The 23006-nt window shown below is 39.1% G+C and overlaps 1 protein-coding gene across 3 annotated transcripts in view; it reads right to left on the reverse strand.

Moving 5' to 3' along the window:
* Positions 1 to 3007: 3007 nt before the first annotated feature.
* Positions 3008 to 23006, reverse strand: part of LOC132896550 (complement factor H-like) — a 51053-nt gene continuing 31054 nt past the window's right edge. The window contains exons 10-15 of one of the 3 annotated variants that reach the window (XM_060937463.1): positions 19676 to 19849; positions 19227 to 19403; positions 14750 to 14926; positions 10808 to 10846; positions 8632 to 8686; positions 3008 to 6941 (exon numbers count right to left, since the gene is read on the reverse strand). In XM_060937463.1, coding sequence (XP_060793446.1) covers positions 6845 to 6941; positions 8632 to 8686; positions 10808 to 10846; positions 14750 to 14926; positions 19227 to 19403; positions 19676 to 19849 — 719 coding nt within the window. In that variant the 3' untranslated portion in view covers positions 3008 to 6844. The other 2 variants (XM_060937464.1, XM_060937465.1) reach the window with 2 other exon arrangements.

Raw genomic sequence — 23006 nt, forward strand, 5'->3', positions numbered from 1 at the left:
GGTGGCGTACCAACACCACAGCCAGAACTATCCAGTTCGTGAAGGCAGGAAAGCAGCTAAAGAACAGACCCAAGAACTGCCCAGGAGGTCTGCTTTCCACAGGACGAGACTGGGTGATGTCAGTCGACATAGAAAGGCAGCAGAAGATTCCAGCTCATATCACCCAGACCGCGCTGAGACCAGACATCATCTTGGTGTCAAATGCCACGAGACAGCTGATCCTCTTGGAGCTGACCATGCCCTGGGAAGAGAGGATCGAGGAGGCACAGGAGAGGAAGAGGGCAAAATATCAGGACCTTGTGGAGGACTGCCGCAGGAACAGGTGGAGGACCAGGTGCATGCCAGTGGAGGTGGGCTGTCGGGGGTTTGCAGGACATTCTCTCAGGCCTATGGAATCCTGGGGATCATGGGTCAAAGCAGGAGAAGGGCTATTAACAATAACATGGAGGTGGCAGAAAAGGCATCCAGATGGCTCTGGCTGAAGAGGGGCGACAAGTGGGGGTCGTCGTATGCCACTTAAACACAGACCAGGGTTTGATCAACCCCGGTCGGGTCACCTGGCTGAGGGTGTCTGTTGTAGGACCTGAAACACCCGATGAAGCCAGGATACAACACTGAAGATGTGTCCAAGTTCGTGCATCGTAATATGTATGTATCACAGTACAAAGACAACATATTAAATGTTGAAACTGAAAAATTGTTTTTTTGAAAAATGTATGCCCATGTTGAATTTGAGGTCAGGAACACGTTTCAAAAAAGTTGGGATGGAGCATGTTTACCAGTGTGTTGCATCACCTCTACTTTTAACAACACTCTGTAAACATGAGGAGACCAACTGCTGTAATTTTGAAAGAGAAATGTTGTCCCATTCTTGCCTGATATACAATTTCAGTTGCTCGACAGTTCGGGGTCTCCCTTGTCGTATTTTGCGTTTCGTAACGCGCCAAAATTTTTTTTAAAAATAGGAGACAGGTCTGGACCGCAGATAGGCGAGTTTAGCACCCGCATTCTCTTACTACAGAGCCATGCAGTTTTAATGAGTGTTGAAAGAGGTTTGGTATTGTCTTGCTGAAAGAAGGAAGGCCTTCCCTGAAAAAAATTGTCTGGACAACAGCATATTGCTCTGAAATGTTTATATACAAAATCATTCAGCATTAATGATGCCTTCCCAGATGTACAAGCTACCCATGTCATGTGCACTAATGTACCCTCATACCATCACAGATGCTGGCTTGTGAACTGTGCACTGATGACAAGCCAGGTGGTCCCTCTCCTCTTTAGCCTGAAGGATGTGGTGTCCATGATTTCTTAAAAGAATTTCTACTTTTGATTCGTCAGACCCCAGGACAATTTTCCATTTTCCCTCAGTCCATCGTAAAAGAGCTCAGAGAAGGTGGGGGTGTTTCTGGATATTGTTTATATCTGGTTTTAACTTGCATTTGTGTATGCAGCAATAAACTGTTTTCAGAGACTATGGTTTTCTGAAGTGTTCCTGAGCCCATACAGTGATTTCCACTACAGACACATGTCTGCTTTTAATGCAGTGCCACCTGAGGGCCTGAAGATCACAGGCATCCAATGTCAGTTTTCACCTTGTCTCTTACATACAGAGATTTCTCCAGATTCTCTGAATCTTTAATGATATGTACCACAGATGTGAGTCCCAAATTCTTTGCAATTTTACATTGAGGAACGTTATTCTTAAAATTGTTACACTGTTTGCCCACGCAGTCTTTCACAGAGCGGTGAACCCCTCCCCATCTTTACTTCTGAGAGACTCTGCCTCTCTGGGATGCTTTTTATAACCAATCATGTTACTGACCTGTTGCCAATTAACCAAATAGGGTTTGGCTTTTTTTAGCATTACACAACTTTTTCAGTCTTTTGTTGCCCCGGTCCCAACTTTTCCAAAACCTGATGCTGACATCAAATTAAACATGCGCATATATTTTTCGAAAAACATTAAAACTTCACAGTTTCAACATTTGATATATTGTCTCTGTACTATTTTCAATGAAATATAGGGTTTCCATGATTTGCAAATCTTCACATTCTGTTTTTATGCTAAAACTGTTTACAATACTGTCTACACGGTTTTTTGTTAATTGCACTATACAGAAACTGTTTAGAACACTGTTTACACTTTTCACATATCTGCCATATTTATACTTGCACAGAAAATTATGCTCATACTGCCTTTTTTTGAAATAGTTAATTACACTATATAAAAACTGTTTACAACACTTTACACTTTATACATCTTTAATCTTTGATAGACTTCACTGCTACACTGTTTATACGGTCATATCTGCCATATTTATACTTACACTGAAAATTCTGCTCATACTGACATTTATTTATTTATACTGATAATTACTATGTCAGACTGCTGTTCCCGTTTACATTGTTCATTCTGTTTATATTGTCATTCGTCACATTTAAATTTACACCGTTAATTCTGTTCACACTGCCACATTTGCACTTTCTGGATTGCCACTGTCTTGTCTTTTCTTAGATAGCTTTAGCTTGTGTGTAACCCCACCCCCACCCCATTTTTTTTTTTTTGGGGGGGGGGGGGTTCCCCTCCCCCCTTTTTTCCTTTTTATAGTTTATACCTTGTACCTATATTTTATATTTCATGTTTATTACTACTGTTTGCACTGCGGATAAGAGGGAAACACAATTTCAATTCTCTGTATGTCCTGCACATATGGCATTATTGACAAAGTTGACTTGAACTTATTTATGTTTTACACAGTGTCCCAACTTTTTTGGGATTGGAATTGTCAATAAAAATTGTGATCTTTGGCAAATTATCTGGTATAAAAGGAATAAAACATGCTGTAATAGAAAAATAATATTTGGGGTAAAAAACTACCACATAGTTAATTATTGTCCTATAACAACACACCTTATATTTTATTCTTTACATAAGAAATGCTGTAATATTATCCTTACACAATTGGGACAGTGAGGAGGCATAAGAATTCACTTGCATCTATTTACATACATTTATATCCACTTTATTTATCAGTAGGATAAATAAAATAAATAAATAAAATTTTGAAATGACACTGCTTTTCCAAACAAAGGCTCTCATTATGTGCACACTGTCTGAGATGTAAAGTTTGTAGCCACCTAGCAATCAGCTTCTCTTCAGATTTCTTGAGACTAATTCATTCAGTACTTACATCAAACATGTTAATGGACATTGATTAAGATAAAACACTAAGGATCATTAAGAGAATTCTAAAAGTCTCTGTTCATTTTGGAGCAGGTCCAGAATATGTCAGTTCTTTTACCCATTTTTAATTTGATACAAACTCTTAACGTACCCAATCCAGTTAAAAAAAAAGTCTTTCTAAGCTTCTGTCTCAAATACAAATCAGGCATGTTTCAGTTTATTAATATTCATTAGTATAAATATGGAGGTGATTACAGGAAATCGTGCGCGCTGATTGGTTGAGATATTCGGATTATTTCTTGCTAATCACCTCCAGTGACTTGGTAAAATGGCAGCCAATTGTTTCATCACCGTAAGTGAAGACGACTTAGAAATCATGAAAGAAAATGCTGTTCCTAAAAGCACTAAAGATGCTACGAAGTTTGTTCTAAAACTATTCAAAAGATAAGGTGGAATTGTGATTTTATCTATTTCAAAACAAAGTATGTTACTTGGCGTAGATAAGGGATAAGCCTGCACGTGTGTTGCAAGTCTTCGCACATTACATTTGCATGCCACTTTTGAAGATTGAAAAATTTTTTCTGGATGCTTTCCCCCCCCCCCAATAATCACTGGTGTATTTACACTAAAACCATTATCTGCCTCAGGCTCAGTAGAAATATGCTCTTTAAAAGAAACGGATGTTTTAGCATCTACTGTGAGCTCTAGGGGCACCAGAAGACTGTAATCTCTGACTGACAGAGATTCATAAAAGTATAATTTAAAAAAAGAAGGAAATAATCTGTGTTCAAAATAATCCATGCCTTCTTTACAGTGTATTCTAGTACAAAGTAAAAGCCAATGCTTGATATTTTTCCATTTACAGCTCAGTCTGTGAAGCTACCTGAAGTTGGTAAGTGCTCACAAACTTGATTCAACAGCCTATAAAAATAGTGCAAACATAACTCAAAAAAAAAAAGCTAACATTAGAAGTCACTCATAACTGAGCTGTGGTAGTTGTACAAATGAGGTTTGCACAAAAAGAGAATGCAGCAGACTTTGCTTTGAAGAGTAAACATACATACACACACACTATATATATATATATATATATATATATATATATATATATATATATATATATATATATACACACACACACACAATATAAGGGGTGGGCAAAATTATCGATACGGCGATATATCGCGATACTTTGTCTTCCGATTCAATATCGATACTCAAAATTTGAATATCGATATTTTTTCAAATAATAAATCATGTTTCAGACGGGTTGTAAATCCAGTACGACTTCCGCACCTCCGCTCCGCAAGGTGTCGCTGTGCTGCTACCTCACTGCAAGGCACTCTTCGTCTTCTCTTTTTTTCCCGGTGGTTGCAGTGAGGGAAAAAAAAAAACAAGCAAGCATGGCTGTTAACGTAAACCTAGAGACGCCGGCGAACTTTAAGGCAGATGTTTGGAGGCACTTTGGATTCCAAAGGAAAGGAGGAAAAAACAGTGAGCTGGACAAAGAGTACGCACTTTGCAAAACCTGTTTCGCTCCAATTAGATATTCAGGTAACACAGCGAACTTACTTAGCACGACACCACCCCGACATATTAGCTCAGCCGGAGCCACCGAAACCCGACCCGAAGCAAACTACACTGGACAGTGCCAAAGTCCTCCCATCTACTTCAGTGATGTGTGATTTACCGTAACTGTGAACTTAATTTTGTCATTTAAGGCCAAAGGCAAGAAGCTGCACTTTATTTTGCATTTTCAATTTTAGTGTGTGTGAGACACTGCATTTTATTTTGAGTATTTACTCAAAGTTCAGAAGAAACGTGATTCACTGAGGTTTCAGTTCAGTTTCAGTGTGTGGACACAGACCCACACTGCACTGTGTTTCATAATTGTGCTCAGGGAGACTAAGATGCACACTGCACTTTTCAATGTGTTCCAGACAGTGTGTTGTTCCTGCAAATACGTTGTAACTTGCGCTTGTATAGTTACAGTAAAATGGCATGGATAATTAGAATTACATTGTTTTGACTCAGTTTGTCCCATGAATTATCACTATCATCTGATGTACATACAACTCGGATTTTAAGATGCATAATGCGTTTACATTTTTCAGTGAACTATGTAGAATATCGCAATATATCGCAGTATCGTATCGTGACTCAAGTATCGTGATGCGTATCGTATCGTGAGGTCCTTGGCGATACCCACCCCTAATATATATATATATATATATATATATATATATACACACACACACACACACACTATTATATATATATATATATATATATATATATATATATATATATATATATATATATATATTAATGTTAAGGCTATACGGGCCTTTCACATGAGGTCATCGTAACTGCAGATTTGTTTACATGGCCATATTGCGGGGCAAGCTTTGTGTTTGAAGACCGGCACAAGTGTATGCGAGTGACTGTAAGCCCAATTCAGTCAACATCTACAGATAAACTTGTAGAGGTTACATCTAAAATAACAATGCCAGAGACATGTAGTGCTTTTGGATGTAATAACAGACGTGGAGATAAGCCTGCAGTTAAATGGGAAGACTGGATGCCTTGGCGTACTCAAGTTACCATTCAACATGCCTTTAAACTGGTGTAACATCGGCAAGAACTTTGGTCTAGATAATAAAGCTTTTAACAGGTTGCATGGTCTGGCACTACTCAATACTCTACTGGTACATACACAAGCATCTCATACTTAGCAGCTCTACCACACCACAAAAAGCATGCCAAATGGCAAAATGTATGAACATTAAAATGTATATCTGGATGTGGGCTTTGGACAAGATATAGTTTGTTAGACCTAATGCTTGGCTCGACTAACAGCATGTTTGTTATGTACTGATAATGTAGATGAGGGTAAACACCATAAAATATGCTAGCTCTAGTCCCTGGTTTGTTTAGTACAAACCAGGGACAAACTTTTTTAGAAGTCGTCCACGTTTGAGCTTACCTTTGTCATAAGGTATTTTTCTTTATCGAGAATTTTCCATAACGTTTTGGCATGCATGAAACCTGCCTCGAAATATTGGTAGGCATCTGTACTTTTGTCTGCCTTTAGCATTTCTGGTGTATTTAGAAGTCCCAAATACTAAATAGTTCAGGATGTCATAGTATCCCAAAACCAATAGTGGTTTGTTGTACACCAAGTGGAATAAATTAATTTGTGGGTAAATTAAGAAGTAGCCTTTATGTTTGTCACATGTACACTTAAGCATAGTGAAATTCCTCCTCTGCATTTAATTGATTTGAAGCAGTGAACACCCGTGTGCGTGCACAGACCCAGAGTATTGTGAATAAATAAATGCATTTGTGGGTAAATGATAGGGATCTATGAAACATGTGCCTGCATGTTTCAGCTTTTGGGTGTAATGCGATCTGCTGGTATAATATAAATTTTTAAATCATTTCAGAAAGACTGTACTGACTGCAGTTGTCTCGATTTTCATTATTAACCATTGCGGCTATGTTTCTTTGTTTGCCCAGCAATATGGCGGACGCTGCATGATAAACAAAAACCTGTGATGTCAGTGAAAGGCCCTTATACAATACCCTAAAGCAAGATGACCAAATTACATTGCTGAATAAAAGGCAGTAAAATTAGCTGGAGATACTCTGGGATGTGCATCAGTACGTGCTTATCGGTGATGTTTCCTCTGCTGAATGAACTTTGGAGGTCATATTAGTCAGAGCACAGCTTTCAGCTTTTAAACCAGCTTTAGATCTGCAACAGAAAAGCAAAATAAGTTGATAAAAACTATACCAATGTCAATATACTGATAAGCATTGCTGCAGGTGGAGCGGTCCATTTAAAGCATGAAGCAGATGAACCTTTAGGTGAGGCTTTAGAATGATCAAACTGACTTGACTTTATTTAGATATACTGTATATTTCTCCCTTCCTGATGGTTACTGTTTTTGTTAATTAGGTTTTATAGTTCATTTTAATTAAAGAACACAGCAGTGCTGTGATATAAATATAGGTAACAGTAACAATTCAGAATTTTTACACAGCAATGAAACGTGAAAGTTCTTGAGGCCGGTCAGATAGAAAAATGCCTTCCCCCACATTCAACTATTCAGATTATTAACTCAGATTATTAACTTAATCTGACATAACAGGTGTCATGTCACCAACAAGCTAGTAGTACATTTTAATTGTAGAGGTGTGGGATCCATGTCTTGGCCAACAAAGAAGTTAATTAGCTGACTCACGCTTCCCAGAATCCAATTCATTGTTTTTGTTTAGAAAGAAGCACAACTGCTACTCTGCTAGCTTTCTGTGCAGCAAAAACTCTGCAAATTCACTGTTAGTGATATCTTTTGAAATCCATCTCAAACTTTTTCTTCATTGACGTGTCATATGTGGAAGGTTTGAATAAAACATGCCTGATATTTTCTTTCCTCCACAGCCGTCCACGAGACAGCCGAGACTGGTTCTGGTCCATTACAATGGAATAACCATACAAAAATATTTTATTCAAACCTTCCACATATGACACGTCAAGGAAGAAAAAGTTTGAGATGGATTTCAAAAGATATCACTAACAGTGAATTCGCAGAGTTTTTGCTGCACAGAAAGCTAGCAGAGTAGCAGTTGTGCTTCTTTCTAAACAAAAACAATGAATTGGATTCTGGGAAGCGTGAGTCAGCTCTTTTAATTTCTTTAGCTAATTAACTTCTTTGTTGGCCGAGACATGGATCCCACACCTCTACAATTAAAATGTACTACTAGCTTGTTGGCGACATGACACCTGTTATGTCAGATTAAGTTAATAATCTGAGTCGATCGATTGAAAGAATTTAAAATATAACTATTTTGTCAAAATATCTTCAATTTCACATTACAATTTATGATCTACGGTATAATGTCACTGGATGATTGTGGATTGTTTTTCAAACAATGGAATAACCATGGATGAGAAAAGAGGCTTCTGGGGAGGGTGAGCCAGCCCCTTTAAGTCACTGCCAATCCATTACTCTGATCATTCAGCCAACTCGTACATTTAATTTTATCCCGTTAAGTACGTACATATTCTGATTTTAAAAAACAAACAAAAAAACCAACCAATAGTACAGTGATTATAACAACCCTCCTTCAGTTTCATCAGCCCAGAAACCATGTGTACAACTGCAACACAAAAATCCACTACTGGTCACTTTTTGGGCATTGCAAAATATCAGCTATGTTTCAACTTGGCTTAGTTCCCTCAGACGTACAAGAAGTATTTAGTGTTCATGTGTGTGTTTTGGAAAGGTCCGTTCAATTTTTTGATAAGCTGTTAATTGGAGCTGGTTAGTACAAAAAAAAGCAGGTTAGTGTTCACACAATATAAATAAATTAAAAAAAAATACCAAGCATGCCACGATTATTAGTCAAACTTAAAAAGAAGATTAGAAAATTGTACCACTTACCGTTTATTATTTCTGTTTTTCATGTAACAGCAGCCGCCGCCAACACAAAGAAAAACTAGAAAAACAGGACAATTTTTTTTTGGGGGGGGGGGGGGGGGGGGGGCAGCACACAACATTACTAAGAAAATAATTGCTTAAGAGCTGGAAAAAAAAAAAAACCCAACAGCAATAACATGCTTTACATTACTATTCAATGGCTAGGGGCAAGATATGCCTTTGACAAGAGAAAACATGAAATTAATTTTTTTTTTTTTTAAGAGAGATTTAAAATAAAAATAAAAAAAATTTAAAAAAAATCATCAATATGCTTTGCAAAACTGACAAGGGAAAGAAGGAAAAAAAACCTTATTCTTGCTCTTTTTTTAGCCCTTTTTTTAATCTATAGGTCTAAAATTTTATGGATTCTAAATTTGTTTGGTGGGCAACATTGGAACCCTTTGTCAGCCATAAACCATCTGCAAGACAGTTGAAGCTTGCACACAGCTGGGTGTTCTAACAGGACAATGACCCCAAACACACATCAAAGCTGGCTGTGGAATAGATAAAGTAGACAATAAGCTTGAAACAAGTCCTGACTATAATCTTATTAAAAAAAAAAAAATTATATATATGTGGACTGTGCTTAAAAAGAATGCACTGGTGAGCTCAGCAACACCAAAACACCTGGAAGACCACTATAGTGGATGATCGTTGAATTCTTTCCTTGGTGAAGAAAAAGCCCTCCACAATATCTAGCCAAGTCAAGAACATTCTCGAGGAGGTAGGCCCATCACTGTCAAAGTTTACAATCAAAAGACACCTTCATGAATGTAAATACACCAAGATAGAAACCACTGGTAACACCCCAGAACAGAAAAGCCAGATTAGTCTTTGCAAGAAAGCCTGCCCAGCTCTGGAACAAGATTCTTTGGACAGATGAAACCACGAATAACTTGTACCAGAATGATGGGAAGAGACGTATATGGAGAAGGAAAGGAAGGGCTCATGATCCAAAGCATCACAACAAATCACATCATTTGTCAAACATGGTGGACATGGGTGCGAGTGGAACTGGGTCACTGGTGATTGTTGATGTGACTGCTGATAGAAGTAGCAGAATGAATTCTGAAGAATATAGAGCTATACTTTCTGCTCAGATACAGTTAAAAATGGTGCAAAACGGAAAGGACAGCACATCATAGTACAGATGGATAATGGACTTGCAACACCAAACACTTATACAGGAAGGGACAGAGCAGGCTATACTTCCTTAGGAGGCTGTGGTCCTTTAACATCTGCAGGAAACTCCTGTGGGTGTTCTATCAGTCTGTGGTCGCCAGTGTCCTGTTTTACACCGTGGTGTGCTGGGGGGGGAGCACATCCAAGGACAACACATCCGGGCTGGACAAACTGATCAGGCGGACCGGCTCTGTGGTCGGCATAAAGCTGGACTCTCTGGTGACGGTGGCAGAGAAGAGGTCTATGGACAAACTATTGAACATCATGGACGATGCCAGTCACCGTCTGCACACCGTCATCAGCAACCAGAGGAGCCTGTTCAGTGACAGAATGCTCCTTCCCAAGCGCAGGACAAACAGACTTAAAAACTCCTTTGTCCCTCACGCCATCAGACTGTACAACTCGTCTCTGGGAGGGAGGAGGGGTAACAGGAGGACAGAGGATGGGAAGGAGCAGTAGCTTAACCTAACAATAAGCAATACCAGACAATGTGCAATATAACGTGCAATATCTCTCCTGCCGTTGACCCCCCCCTTTTTTTTCCTCTCGCTCCTTCCCCCCCTTCCCCATATCTTATTCTTATATTTGTATATGTAAATAAATTAAAATAAATTATCTAGAAGTTTTCTCTATTTATTTTCTTTGTTTATCTGTAATGATGCTGCTGAATCTTAATTTCCCTGAGGGAACCCGCCCAAAGGGATCAATAAAGTTCTAAGACAGATGTTATAATTTCAAAAGGAATTCAAAAAAGGAATACAAAGAAGGAATTCTCAGATGGAAACACCACTTGCAGAAGTGTTTAGACTTACATGGAGGATATGTAGAGAAATAGCTTTGTTCTTTTCATAAATAAAGATTTTTTTCATTTGTCTTAGAACTTTTTGACTTACCCTCATTATATATGAATGAATATATGAGAGAGAGGGGGAAAAAATAAAAATAAAAAACAACTTACCCAGTCCTAGGACAATAAGTATAGGGATCAATATCTGATCTGTAAATGAATATTAAAATACAAGTTAAATTGTATTGTCATTAAAAGTAAACCTTCTGCATTTAATCTGTTGACAATAGTGTGGATGCAAACATACAAAAAACATCCATCACTCAAAATAGCAAAAAGAGTTAAAGGAACAGTCCACCGTACTTCCATAATGAAATATGCTTTTATCTGAATTGAGACGAGCTGCTCCGTACCTGTCCGAGCTTTGCGCGACCTCCCAGTCAGTCAGACGCAGTGTCACTCCTGTTAGCAATGTAGCTAGGCTCAGTATGGCCAATGGTATTTTTTGGGGCTGTAGTTAGATGTGACCAAACTCTTCCGCGTTTTTCCTGTTTACATAGGTTTATATGACCAGTGATATGAAACAAGTTCAGTTACACAAATTGAAACGTAGCGATTTTCTATGCTATGGAAAGTCCGCACTATAATGACAGGCGTACTAACACCTTCTGTGCGCTTCGGCAGCGCATTCATACAGAGCTCAGATATCAATGCACTGCCGAAGCGCGCAGAAGGTGTTAGTACGCCTGTCATTATAGTGCGCACTTTCCATAGCATAGAAAATCACTACGTTTCAATTTGTGTAACTGAACTTGTTTCACATCACTGGTCATATAAACCTATGTAAACAGGAAAAACGCGGAAGAGTTTGGTCGCATCTAACTACAGCCCCAAAAAATACCATTGGCCATACTGAGCCTAGCTACATTGCTAACAGGAGTGACAGCGCGTCTGACTGACTGGGAGGTCGCGCAAAGCTCGGACAGGTACGGAGCAGCTCGTCTCAATTCAGATAAGAGCATATTTCATTATGGAAGTACGGTGGACTGTTCCTTTAAAGCAAACAATGTTCTCCCTACAGCAACACTAATGTTCAAGTGTTAAACCTACAAAAGCACCTTGACTAAATAAAACTCCACATTAACACATTTATAATGTAATATACTATAAATTCCATTGTCAATGTGATTATAATGAGTTCCTTTATTTTAGAGCCTTTTACAGGAGTAATATTATATTGCTAGTTTTAATAGCACTTTTACACAACTCTGAGTGCCTGCCTGATAAACTTTGTTTCAAATAATATAAGACCTATTGCTGATCATCTCCACATTCCACATAATAAACCAAAAAAAGGTGAAGCAGCCTTTTGATTTTAAGCACCAAATATCTGGGACACAATACCAGTAAACATCCATCATGCTCCATCTTTTTTTTTTTTTTTTATTTAAAAACACCAGAACATTTTTTTCTCTTTAGCAGTAAATTTGGTTTTATTATTTCCTTTGCTTTTACTGGCAATTAATTTTACTGACAAATTTTTAACTCGTAGATCCGACAAAGGTGTAATGCTTCAAGTGCTCCCCCTCCCGACAGTTGAATATGTTTAGTTGGTTGTGCTTTCAGACAATTTGAGCCTTTCTTTATCCAGCTATATTGAACATAATTAAAACTGCATCGCTCCCCCTATTGAAACACTATTTTCCTTAGCAATCACCTGATTAAACACTTCTGGCAAGACCAAAGCAACCACCTATGACCCCATAAGAGCCATGTAGCAGCCATTTGGGAAAGCACAGCAACCACCTAGCAACACCCTTGAAACTAAATGAGGTAGCATAGCAACCACTTGCCAACACTCTAGCATCCTACAGGGTTAGCATAGCAACCACCTGGCAACACCCCTTGCAGCCAATTGGATTAGCATAACCACTTGCCAACACTCTAGCAACCAACCAACTAACTAACCAACCAACCAACTAACCAATCACTTTGCAGTATCCTAGCAACCAACACACTTCGTGCAATGTTTTCACATTTCATTTATTTAATGGTTTAAATGCTTTACATTTTTAAATATATTTCAACATTTTTCCTGTTTTAATCTTTAAAAAAAAGTGCAAGTTTTTAAGTTTTAACCATTATAACGTTTTAGCTTTTTAACCTTGACTGTTTTTAAAATGTTAAGGTTTAACAATGACAAAATGCTTTAATAACGTTTAACTCTGAGGGCATGCTGTCAAGTCAACATCAAAGCTCATCCATGAACTTTAACATTCTAGTTTTAAGTGTTGTACTTTTTCTCTTTTACAGACCTTTTATAAATATATTTTATTATTTTTATATTTGACACTGCTATGATTTGGTGCATTTTAATACCAGTGTTGAATTCTCAGTTCTGATTGGTCAGATGATGTTGATAGATGCTTTTTCTATTGTTATTGTTTCTACAGTAACAGCTCATTCACATTACTAAAATTAAAACATGCTGGTATTTAACAAGTGTAAAATGTATAGTAACTAATATGGTGAAGGTTTCTGTAAGGAGATTTAATATCCAATTGTATTTAATAAGTTTTATTTAAAGGGGATACATTATGAAAAGCTCACATTTTCAGTGCTTGTGCACATAATTTTGGGTATCTGGAGTGTCTACCAACCCACAAACTCTGAAATAAGACAACTCAGTGTTTTTTGGGCTGCCTATTTCAGAAAACGTGTGATTCAAGAAACGTTTCAGATCTGGCTCCACTTCTTCCATAAAGAGACACTCATTCGAATTATACTGCCCCCTCCAAGCCCATCCCCCCTTCAGTAACTCCACCCACGGTTTGACAGAACTGCCATTGCAAAGGTGCACCATTTTTTTTTCTTGCAAGCACGGGATCCGCTAGCATTATCTTGAAGCAAACTAAGCACATGATCCATCTTGGTGTCGGCTGCAGAGAACAAGATGCATCTTTACACTGACCCCCAACTTCAGAGCATAAAACAGCCAAGCGGATTGAGTTTAAATTTTTGACACCAATGTCCTAGCTACATTCGGCAAAAACCTATTCATGTGCGTTAACACTTTTTGGTCTGACTGCTTTACCAATAGCAGCATGGTGGTGTAGTGGTTAGCACTGCCACCTAACAGCAAGAAGGTTCTGGGTTCCAGCCCAGTGGCCGATGGGGGTCTTTCTGTGTGGAGTTTGCATGTTCTCCCCGTGTCTGCGTGGGTTTCCTTCGGGTGCTCCGGTTTCCCTCACAGTCCAAAGGCATGCAGGTTAGGCTAATTGGTGGCTCTAAATTGACTGTAGGTGTGAATGTGAATGGTTGTTTGTCTCTATGCATCATCCCTGTGATGACCTGGCGACTTGTCCAGGGTGTACCCCACCTCTCGCCCATAGCCAGCTGGGATAGGCTCCAGCTTGCCCACGACCTTGCACAGGATAAGCGGTTACGGATAATGGATGGATGCTATACCAACATTTGCCAGTACAACACAGGACTGGCAATTAAATTTTAATTGTAAAAATGTTTTTGTATTTTTTAGTATTTAAAATTTATTATTATTATTATTATCATCATCATCATGGGTTTTTTTTGTATCATAATGGCTAAATGGGCGGCACGGTGGTGTAGTGGTTAGCGCCGTCGCCTCACAGCAAGAAGGGCCAGGTTCGAGCCCCGGGGCCGGCGAGGGCCTTTCTGTGCGGAGTTTGCATGTTCTCCCCGTGTCCGCGTGGGTTTCCTCCGGGTGCTCCGGTTTCCCCCACAGTCCAAAGACATGCAGGTTAGGTTAACTGGTGACTCTAAATTGACCGTAGGTGTGAATGTGAGTGTGAATGGATGTCTGTGTCTGTGTGTCAGCCCTGTGATGACCTGGCGACTTGTCCAGGGTGTACCCCGCCTTTCGCCCGTAGTCAGCTGGGATAGGCTCCAGCTTGCCTGCGACCCTGTAGAAGGATAAAGCGGCTAGAGATAATGAGAATGAGATAATGGCTAAATATGGTAACCCCAATCAGTCAATTATCTGGTTGATGATGCAAATCAAATCATTCAAAACACTGATTAATCTTAAAATGCTCAAGGCTTTATCAATCATTGAAAAGGGCGGATTAATCTTACTGTTGCACTTTGGAAGGGGTGGATTCCATTCATTTTCCTCACAGGTCAGGTAATCGGACCCTTCCATCTTGTATCCAGTGTTACATTGGACACGAACTGATGATTTATATCCATAAGATGTTGAACCACCTTCAAATATAAATCCATTCTCAATTTGGGGTTCACTACAGAATGTCTCTGGAAAAAAAGAATGAACAAAAAAACAATGTTTATTCCAAAGCATATCAAGTGTGCACCTAATATCAATGTGCTAATGGAAAACTGATTCATTAATTGCTTGGAACAAATGTTTGGATTTTTTATTTAGACAATATGAATTTAAAAAGTTACTTTTAAGGACACCATTCACATTCTGTTAATATTGCAGAGACTTTAAATTATATCCATGTAGTTATTTAATCACTGGATTGGTGTCTCTAATAAACTGGCAACTTGGATATAAATTGCATATTTTGGTATGTAGTTTATTGGGTATGATTATACAGCTACTGAAAACATGCATTAGAGACACACTTTATTAGTCACAAAAAAAAAAGAAGGATGCATACTGATCTGTTACCATGCTCATTTACTATGAAAATGCCCCAATACCAAGTGATGGTATGCGACAGTTAGTGCACACTGGTTCACTATTGAACAGATGACAAAATGACCGTGATCTGAACATATTTCACCTTTAATGATGGCAATAAAACATCAGTAGGTGGAATTACAGAATCTTCCTACAATACAAGTAACCGGATTAAACACGAGTATTAGGATTTCATCACTAGCAGTACAGTGACAACACTGCAGCCAATGCTCACTAGGTGAGAAGAAAAGATGAGTGAAAATAACAGCTCTTAATCAGTATGCTGTTTGTGATAATCAGCCACGATCGGTTACTGCCAAAAAAAGAATTCTTAGAACTGTTGGAGGAAGCGCCCCCTTTTTTACATGTACGCACTACAGAAACTGAGGACGACGATTATAGTTCTTAGAATGTTGTTTCAGCTCCTACTTCATTCAGGATAGATACTCTCTCAGCACAAGAGGAACCATGAGTGATGTAAGCATATTTTGATGGGTCCAGATGATGGGTCGAACTCATGAGACAGCAACCACCAGTTTTAAAAATCCCTGTAAAACTTTAGCCAGAAGCTCTTAACATTAGCGTTCAACAACACCAACAGTGAAGTCCAGGCTTTACTGAGCCTATGTTTGACAGAGAAAATACAATGTGATTTTGATGCATCTAAGTGAACTATAAAAATCTTCATTAAAATTAAATGTTGTTGTCCATGTTTTTTTTTTTAAGCCATCATGGAGGAAAACCCTTAGCCTATAAAATAATCATCCACACTAAACATGGCGAGAGCGTCAAAACAATCGGAAGGTGTTCATTTTCGACATCAGCCAACATATCTCGGCTCGAATGTCTCTATTAGTAATACGAGTTACTGGTCTAGGCAAACTGATGTGTTGTGTGTGAGATATATTAGTGCTGTCAAAAATGTCGCGTTATTAACGCGTTAACTTGACTCAATTTTAACGGCGATAATTTTTTTTATCGCGAGATTAACGCTCTGTGACATGATGCCACGCCCCGCACAGCCAGAGTCCTCTGCCCTCCCCCAAAGAGCCACAATGCTCCGATCGTTTTCCCATCGGCGGCTCCAGCCCCACTATGCAGTGGCTGTGATAAGACGTGTTATGCTCTGCAATATATAAAAAAAAAAAAAAAACACATGGGTACAACCAGTGTTCGAACTACGCCGATATTTTCGGGAGGTCCCTTTTATTTTCCCTTGGGGGGGTGCTTGCGCTTGTCTCAGAGCGCGGATCTCCGATCGCGCGCTCACTTCGGATATGCAAATGCTTCCCGTTACACACGATTGCTATGTCAATAAACCTCATTTTGCCAATATTTTAGAGACCCCCCAACATTTCCCAAATCATGTTTTCAAGGGATCTCATGTCTGTTTCAGGGGATCTCGGATCCCCCGAGTACCCCCGTAGTTCGAACGGTGAGCAAGCCCATTCACTTTATGCTGATAAGAGAATTACAATGGTTTTTCATGTGACAAAAATGTGCGATTAAATTGCGATTAATCACGAGTTAACTATGACAGTCGCGACATTAATCGCGATTAAATATTTTAATCGCTTGACAGCACTAATATTTTATATATATATATATATATATATATATATATATATATATATATATATATATATATATATATATATAAAGTCACTATGTTAAAAAAGGGCTATTTATGTCAAACTGGTAGGATTATCTCTGACACCACTCATACCATCGTCTTTACCACAAAAGTTTCACAGCAGTTGACAGCTCCGGAAGGCAAAGTCTGAATTAATTATATATCTGAAACAAACACAGTATTTAAATACCATAATTTTCCAAGAACTGGTGAAAAGTGAAACACTTCAAAAGTTTGGGCACACCTTATAATTCAATGTTTTTTCATTATTTTTATTAATTAAAAGACACACCATGTCTTAAAATAATGTCATTTCTCTTTACTTAGTTGAGCGGTTCTTGACGTAGATATCTATGACATAATAGAAACTAATCCACTAATTAACTTGAGTAAGTAATTCCTAAAGTAGTTTTTAACATGATTACTTGTATACTTATTTTTCTTGATCACTATTTTTACTTTCACTCAACTGCATCAATACTGCTACAACAGTGCTTTTACTGCAGTCACTATGGTTTGTTCTCTTTACAACCACTGCCTCACAGGATGCGCAAAAAAAACAAAAACAAAAAAAACCACCCACCCCTTGCTCTAAAATCATAAACCATGAGTTTTAACCATGTGACTATTTAAGGAAATAACGTTTTCAAGCTTTCAACTTGAAAATAACTCAAAACACACATCATTAACCATACTGAAGAGCCACATTTTACACAGTGTCCCAAATTTATGGAATTGGGGCTGTACTGCTGTCATGCAGGTTTGTTCTCTTTACATGAAAAGACAAAACACACAACATTAAGCATACTGAAGAGCCAAGTGGGTCAACACTGATTGAAAAACCAGAGACAAAATAAATATACTTGTATTAAACATTAACAGAATTAAAGGTCATAGGCAACGGTTTTCAATTTATGCACATTTGAAACTTTATATGTTAAAAAACCCTCTGTAATTTTCTTCTGGTCCCAAGAAGTATTGTTAGTAAGTAATAATTAAAATAAGTTAGTGCGGATTTCTGTTCGGTGATTTTCGTGACCACTCAGCGCGTGACATTATTCAAGACAAACAAACCGCTTGAGTGGAGTCCACTTCCATTTACTTGCCTTACTGCTCGGCTTGAGTGCAGACGTGCATTCAGGAATTTCCAAAGAAAAAACATGCCTTATTGTTGTGCAGTGAACTGTAACAACGGGACCGGTTCAGGAAGAAGTTTTTACCTTTTTCCAAGAGAGGAGAAGAGGCGGAGAGAGTGGATTGGCTTTTTCCAGAAGAGGAGAAGAGGCAGAGCGAGAGGATTGGCTTTTTCCAGAAGAGGCGGGGCAAGAGGATTGGCTTTTTCCAAAAAAGGAGAAGAGGCGGAGTGAGTGGGTTGGCTTTTTCCAAAAAAGGAGAAGAGGCAGGGCGAGTGGGTTGGCTTTTTCCCGAAAGAGGAGACGAGGTGGAGTGTGTGGATTGTGCGCGTGAAACAAAATCAAGCAGTCAAAGAAGAAACGGACCAGCAACGCTCAGGCAAAAAGGAGAAGATTGGAGGTAAACATTTTTACTTTTGCTTGCAATTGACAAGTCAAGAATCCTGAGGGATCCTGTACAGTCATTGTGGAAATGAGAAAGGGATATTTCCTCGTTTAGAGTAGGCTATAAATAGTATAATGCCACGGATGGCAGGCTAACGTGGCCTACCGGCGCACTGTTCAGTAATCGTTCCCTATATCCACTAGGGAGGGCGGTTTAATTATTCTTCAAAAGGGCTCTTATTTAGTATTACGATGAAAGTAAGAATTTATCATAATTACCAGGATAAATCGTTTGGGCGCGAGTCTTGTTGAGGTCCGGGGTCACCGCGAGCAGAGTCGCTGTCCGATTCCGAGGCCGCACGGTCAAACCAGTGAGCCACATTCACCAATTGCTTCACAACGGCCATAGTTTCATACATATATGGTTTCACCTCTCGATATTCAATTTGGAGAGTTCCTACTTCAAAATCGCTATCGCTTTCAGACATTTTACACAACCTCTCACGACCAAAGTCCGTACACGTGTGCCCCTGGCGGTGAAAGTGCGCATAAGTGAGATGTAAACAAACCTTCGGAAATTGGGCAAAACAGTATATTTTAACCGTTTTATTCAATTTTAGGGTGCAAATTAGACACGAGGAAGACTGAATTCGCTTTTTGGGTCGTTCTTCTAGACAATAAAGTTGATATTCTATGTTCCACCTCCGACCATTGCCTAGGACCTTTAAGACAGAAAAATCTCTCTCAAAGACTTACCCAGACACTGAGGAGAAGGCTGAAAGTTTCCATCATCAGTACATGATACTGTTGAGTCACCATCAAGTGTAAATCCTTTCCTACATGAGTATGTGACTGTTTCTCCATATTCATATATATCCTTCGGGGGGTTTAGCAGTCCATTGGTGATAACAGGAGGCTTTAAACAGGTCACAACTGAGAAAGAAAGAATTGCAATTTACCAAGTAGACATTTTATATATTTATTATTAGTCAAATCAACGCAGCGACTGAAGATACAACTAAACAACAAGAATCTTAATTATAAACATAACATTGTACAAATCACAATTAATACTAACTGACCCCAGAACACTAATGTTTATAGATTTTATAAATTTTACAAAAAAAAAAAAAAGTGTTTAGTGACTAAAAATTCTAGTGGATACAAGGCTTTATCAAACACTGAAAAGGGCTGATTAATCTTACTGTTGCACTTTGGAGAAGGTAGATTCCATCCATTTTCCTCACAGGTCAGGCGGCCAGACCCCTCCATTCTGTAGCCTTTATTACACTTGTACTGGATGGACATGTTATAGCTATAGGATGACTTTCTTCCAACTATGAATGCATTGTTAATGTTGGGTGCATCACAGGTCATCTCTTGGGGGGGGGGGGGGGGGGGGGGGGGGGACAGAAGCGAAGCATAAAGCATCATCAGGAATCCAAACCATATCAGTTGTACATCTTGTACAAGTACAGTATGCTTATGAAAAACTCTCATTCCTTGTTTATCAAAAGCAGATATCTTGATTTAATCATTTAGTCCTTGGGTGGCCAACCCGCGGCTCGCGAGCCGCATGCGGCTCTTTGCCCGGTGTCATGCGGCTCTTACGTTCATATCAAAGTTTGTGTTTGTGTTTGTTTTTTTTTTATGTGCGTGTGCGCTTTGCTTGAGTTCAGTATGGTATTTTCGTCAAATACATCTTCGCTTTGCTTGGGTATATTAAGGTATTTTCAGGTCATGTCAAATGTGCATGTGCATGAGATAATCGCCAAGTTTTTGGGCAAGGTGTAGCTTGTGTCAAGTAGCCTCTCAAAATGGCGATGAAAAAATGCACAGCAAAACGAAAATATGAAGACGAACATAGGACATTTTTAACAGAGTGGGAGAGTTTATACTTTTTTGTTGAACGTAATGGCAAGCCATTCTGCCTTATATGTCAGTCATCATTAGCTCATTTCAAAGCTTCCCGCCTCCCTGAATAAGCAAGGAGCCAGATATGCAACACTAATTGAAAACCTGCACGAAAGCTTTGAAACCTGGTTCCGTGATATACAACTGAAAAGGCCACAGATTACGTTCCTCGTCGACCCATTCAATGCGGAGACGGACTGTTTGAAAGCCCTGCTTGTCACAGATGAGGCTGCGGCTGAGTTGGAGATGATCGATCTTCGTGAGGAAGACCAACTGAAACCTGTTTTGAGGGAAGGCACCATTGAGTTTTGGAAAAGTGTGCCATTGGAAAAATACCCGAATGTGAAACGGGCTGCGCTTAAGATACTGTCAATGTTTGGGTCAACATACGTCTGCGAGTCTGTGTTCTCTACCATGAAACACGTGAAGTCAAAGCATCGTTCTGTTCTGACTGACACCCATGTGAAAGAACTGCTTCGAGTGGCAACGACGGAATACAAGCCAGATTTGAAGAGGATTGTTCAAGGCAAGGAATGTCAGAAGTCCCACTAAGCAACATGCATAGTAAGTGCACACAATATTGATTGCTGTAAATGACTGGCCTGTGGTATTAGTACTGACTGAAGGAGTAAATTTCTCTCATGTTGGTGTGTGACATTTACTATTAATCTGGCTGAGCAGAGGTGCGCGTGTGTGTGTGTGTGTGTGTGTGAGAGAGAGCGGGGGGGGGGGGGGGGCGATGTTCATGTGCGGTCATGTGTATGGTGTGGCTTTTTTTTGGTAATGCCATGAGTCCCACTACGCAGCATGCATAGTAAGTGCACACAAAGTTCATTGTTAAAAATGACTGGCCTCAGCCTGTGGTCTTAGTACTGTAGGAGTAAATATGTTGGTGTGTGACATTTACTATTAATCTGGCTAAGCAGAGGGGTGTGTGTGTGTGTGTGTGTGTGTGTGTGTGTGTGTGTGTGTGTGTGTGTGTGTGTGTGTGTGAGAGAGAGAGAGAGAGAGAGAGAGAGAGAGAGAGAGAGAGAGAGAGAGAGGAAGGGATGGGTGATGTTCGTGTGCCCATGTGTATGATGTGGCTCTTTGCGGTAATACAGTAAAAAATGTGGCTCTTGGTCTCCAACTGGTTGGCCACCCCTGATTTAGTCAATATGACCTAACAAATCATGAGAAGTGGGTTAAAACGCATCCAGTGTATTACAACATTTTGTACCACTGTTGAATTCTCAAATCAAATTGGTCAGGTGTTGATTACTTTTCAATAACAGCCGCACTGACAACAGTGCCAACTGCAAGGCAAATCACAGGTTTATATTAATACACTCCTTCTTAAACTATCATTTCTAAATTATTTCACAGGGTCATGCTACATACTCTAATAACACCACTCCATCATTTATTACTTTCCTGTAACATCACAACCCATTGTGTTGTATTTCTCACTTAGAAGTAAAATAGCAAATAAATAAATAAATAAATAAATCCTACAACATAATTCATATATTATTAATATTGTCGTGACTCTCTAAATTACAGATATTGGTTGCCAATATATTGGTTACTCCATCAGAATACCTTATAAACTGGCAACTAGTGCATGTCTTACAATTCATTTTATTGTACACGATATTAATGTCTGAAGGTATGAACTGGAGTGAAAGCTCCTGGAACAATAGATTCTGAACAGAAGTGGAGGTGTGTAACACCATAATCATAATGATCGGCTAAGCAGTACTAGTTCACATCTCCACAATTCAATACATGAACGACTCTTTGAAGTCAGAGATGTGAACCACACAGAGCATATAATCGACAGGAAATTTTCCAGACACTCAGTGGAGCAGATGAGAAGCAGCATGTCATATCCAATGTCTTAGACTCACTACTAAAGTCACAAAATGAGCTGACTCATTGGGAGGGTCACTTATCCAAAGCTTATTTATTTATTTTTATATTTTCTTCTATCTTGTTGGTCACAGGTTTCTCAATGAAGCCCATGGAGAGGGCAAATAGTAAGGATGAAATGGGGAAATAGCTTTTAAAACCCAGGTGAACCACAATTCATAACGGATTTATTGTCTTATGATTACTGTAGGTGGTGCATCTGGAGCGTATACCGAGAACAGTGTGTGTGAGGCGGGTTACACCCATGGCACATAAGTTCACACATTCCTTCACAATTAGACACATTTTTGTGCAACCTATCCACATACTGGCATGTAGGAGGTTGGAGAAACCCGGAGGAACTCCAGACAGACAGGGGAAGAACATGCACAGCAATGCTACACTACCATTCAAAAGTTTGGGGTCACTTTGAAATGTCCTTATTTTTGAAAGAAAAGCACTGTTCTTTTCAGTGAAGATCACTTTAAACTAATCAGAAATCCACTCTATACATTGCTAATGTGGTAAATGACTATTCTAGCTGCAAATGTCTGGTTTTTGGTGCAATATCTCCATAGGTGTATAGAGGCCCATTTCCAGCAACTCTCACTCCAGTGTTCTAATGGTACAATGTGTTTGCTCATTGCCTCAGAAGGCTAATGGATGATTAGAAAACCCTTGTACAATCATGTTAGCACAGCTGAAAACAGTTGAGCTCTTTAGAGAAGCTAT

This window comes from Neoarius graeffei, chromosome 13 (assembly GCF_027579695.1).
Source record: "Neoarius graeffei isolate fNeoGra1 chromosome 13, fNeoGra1.pri, whole genome shotgun sequence".
Taxonomy (NCBI): domain Eukaryota; kingdom Metazoa; phylum Chordata; class Actinopteri; order Siluriformes; family Ariidae; genus Neoarius; species Neoarius graeffei.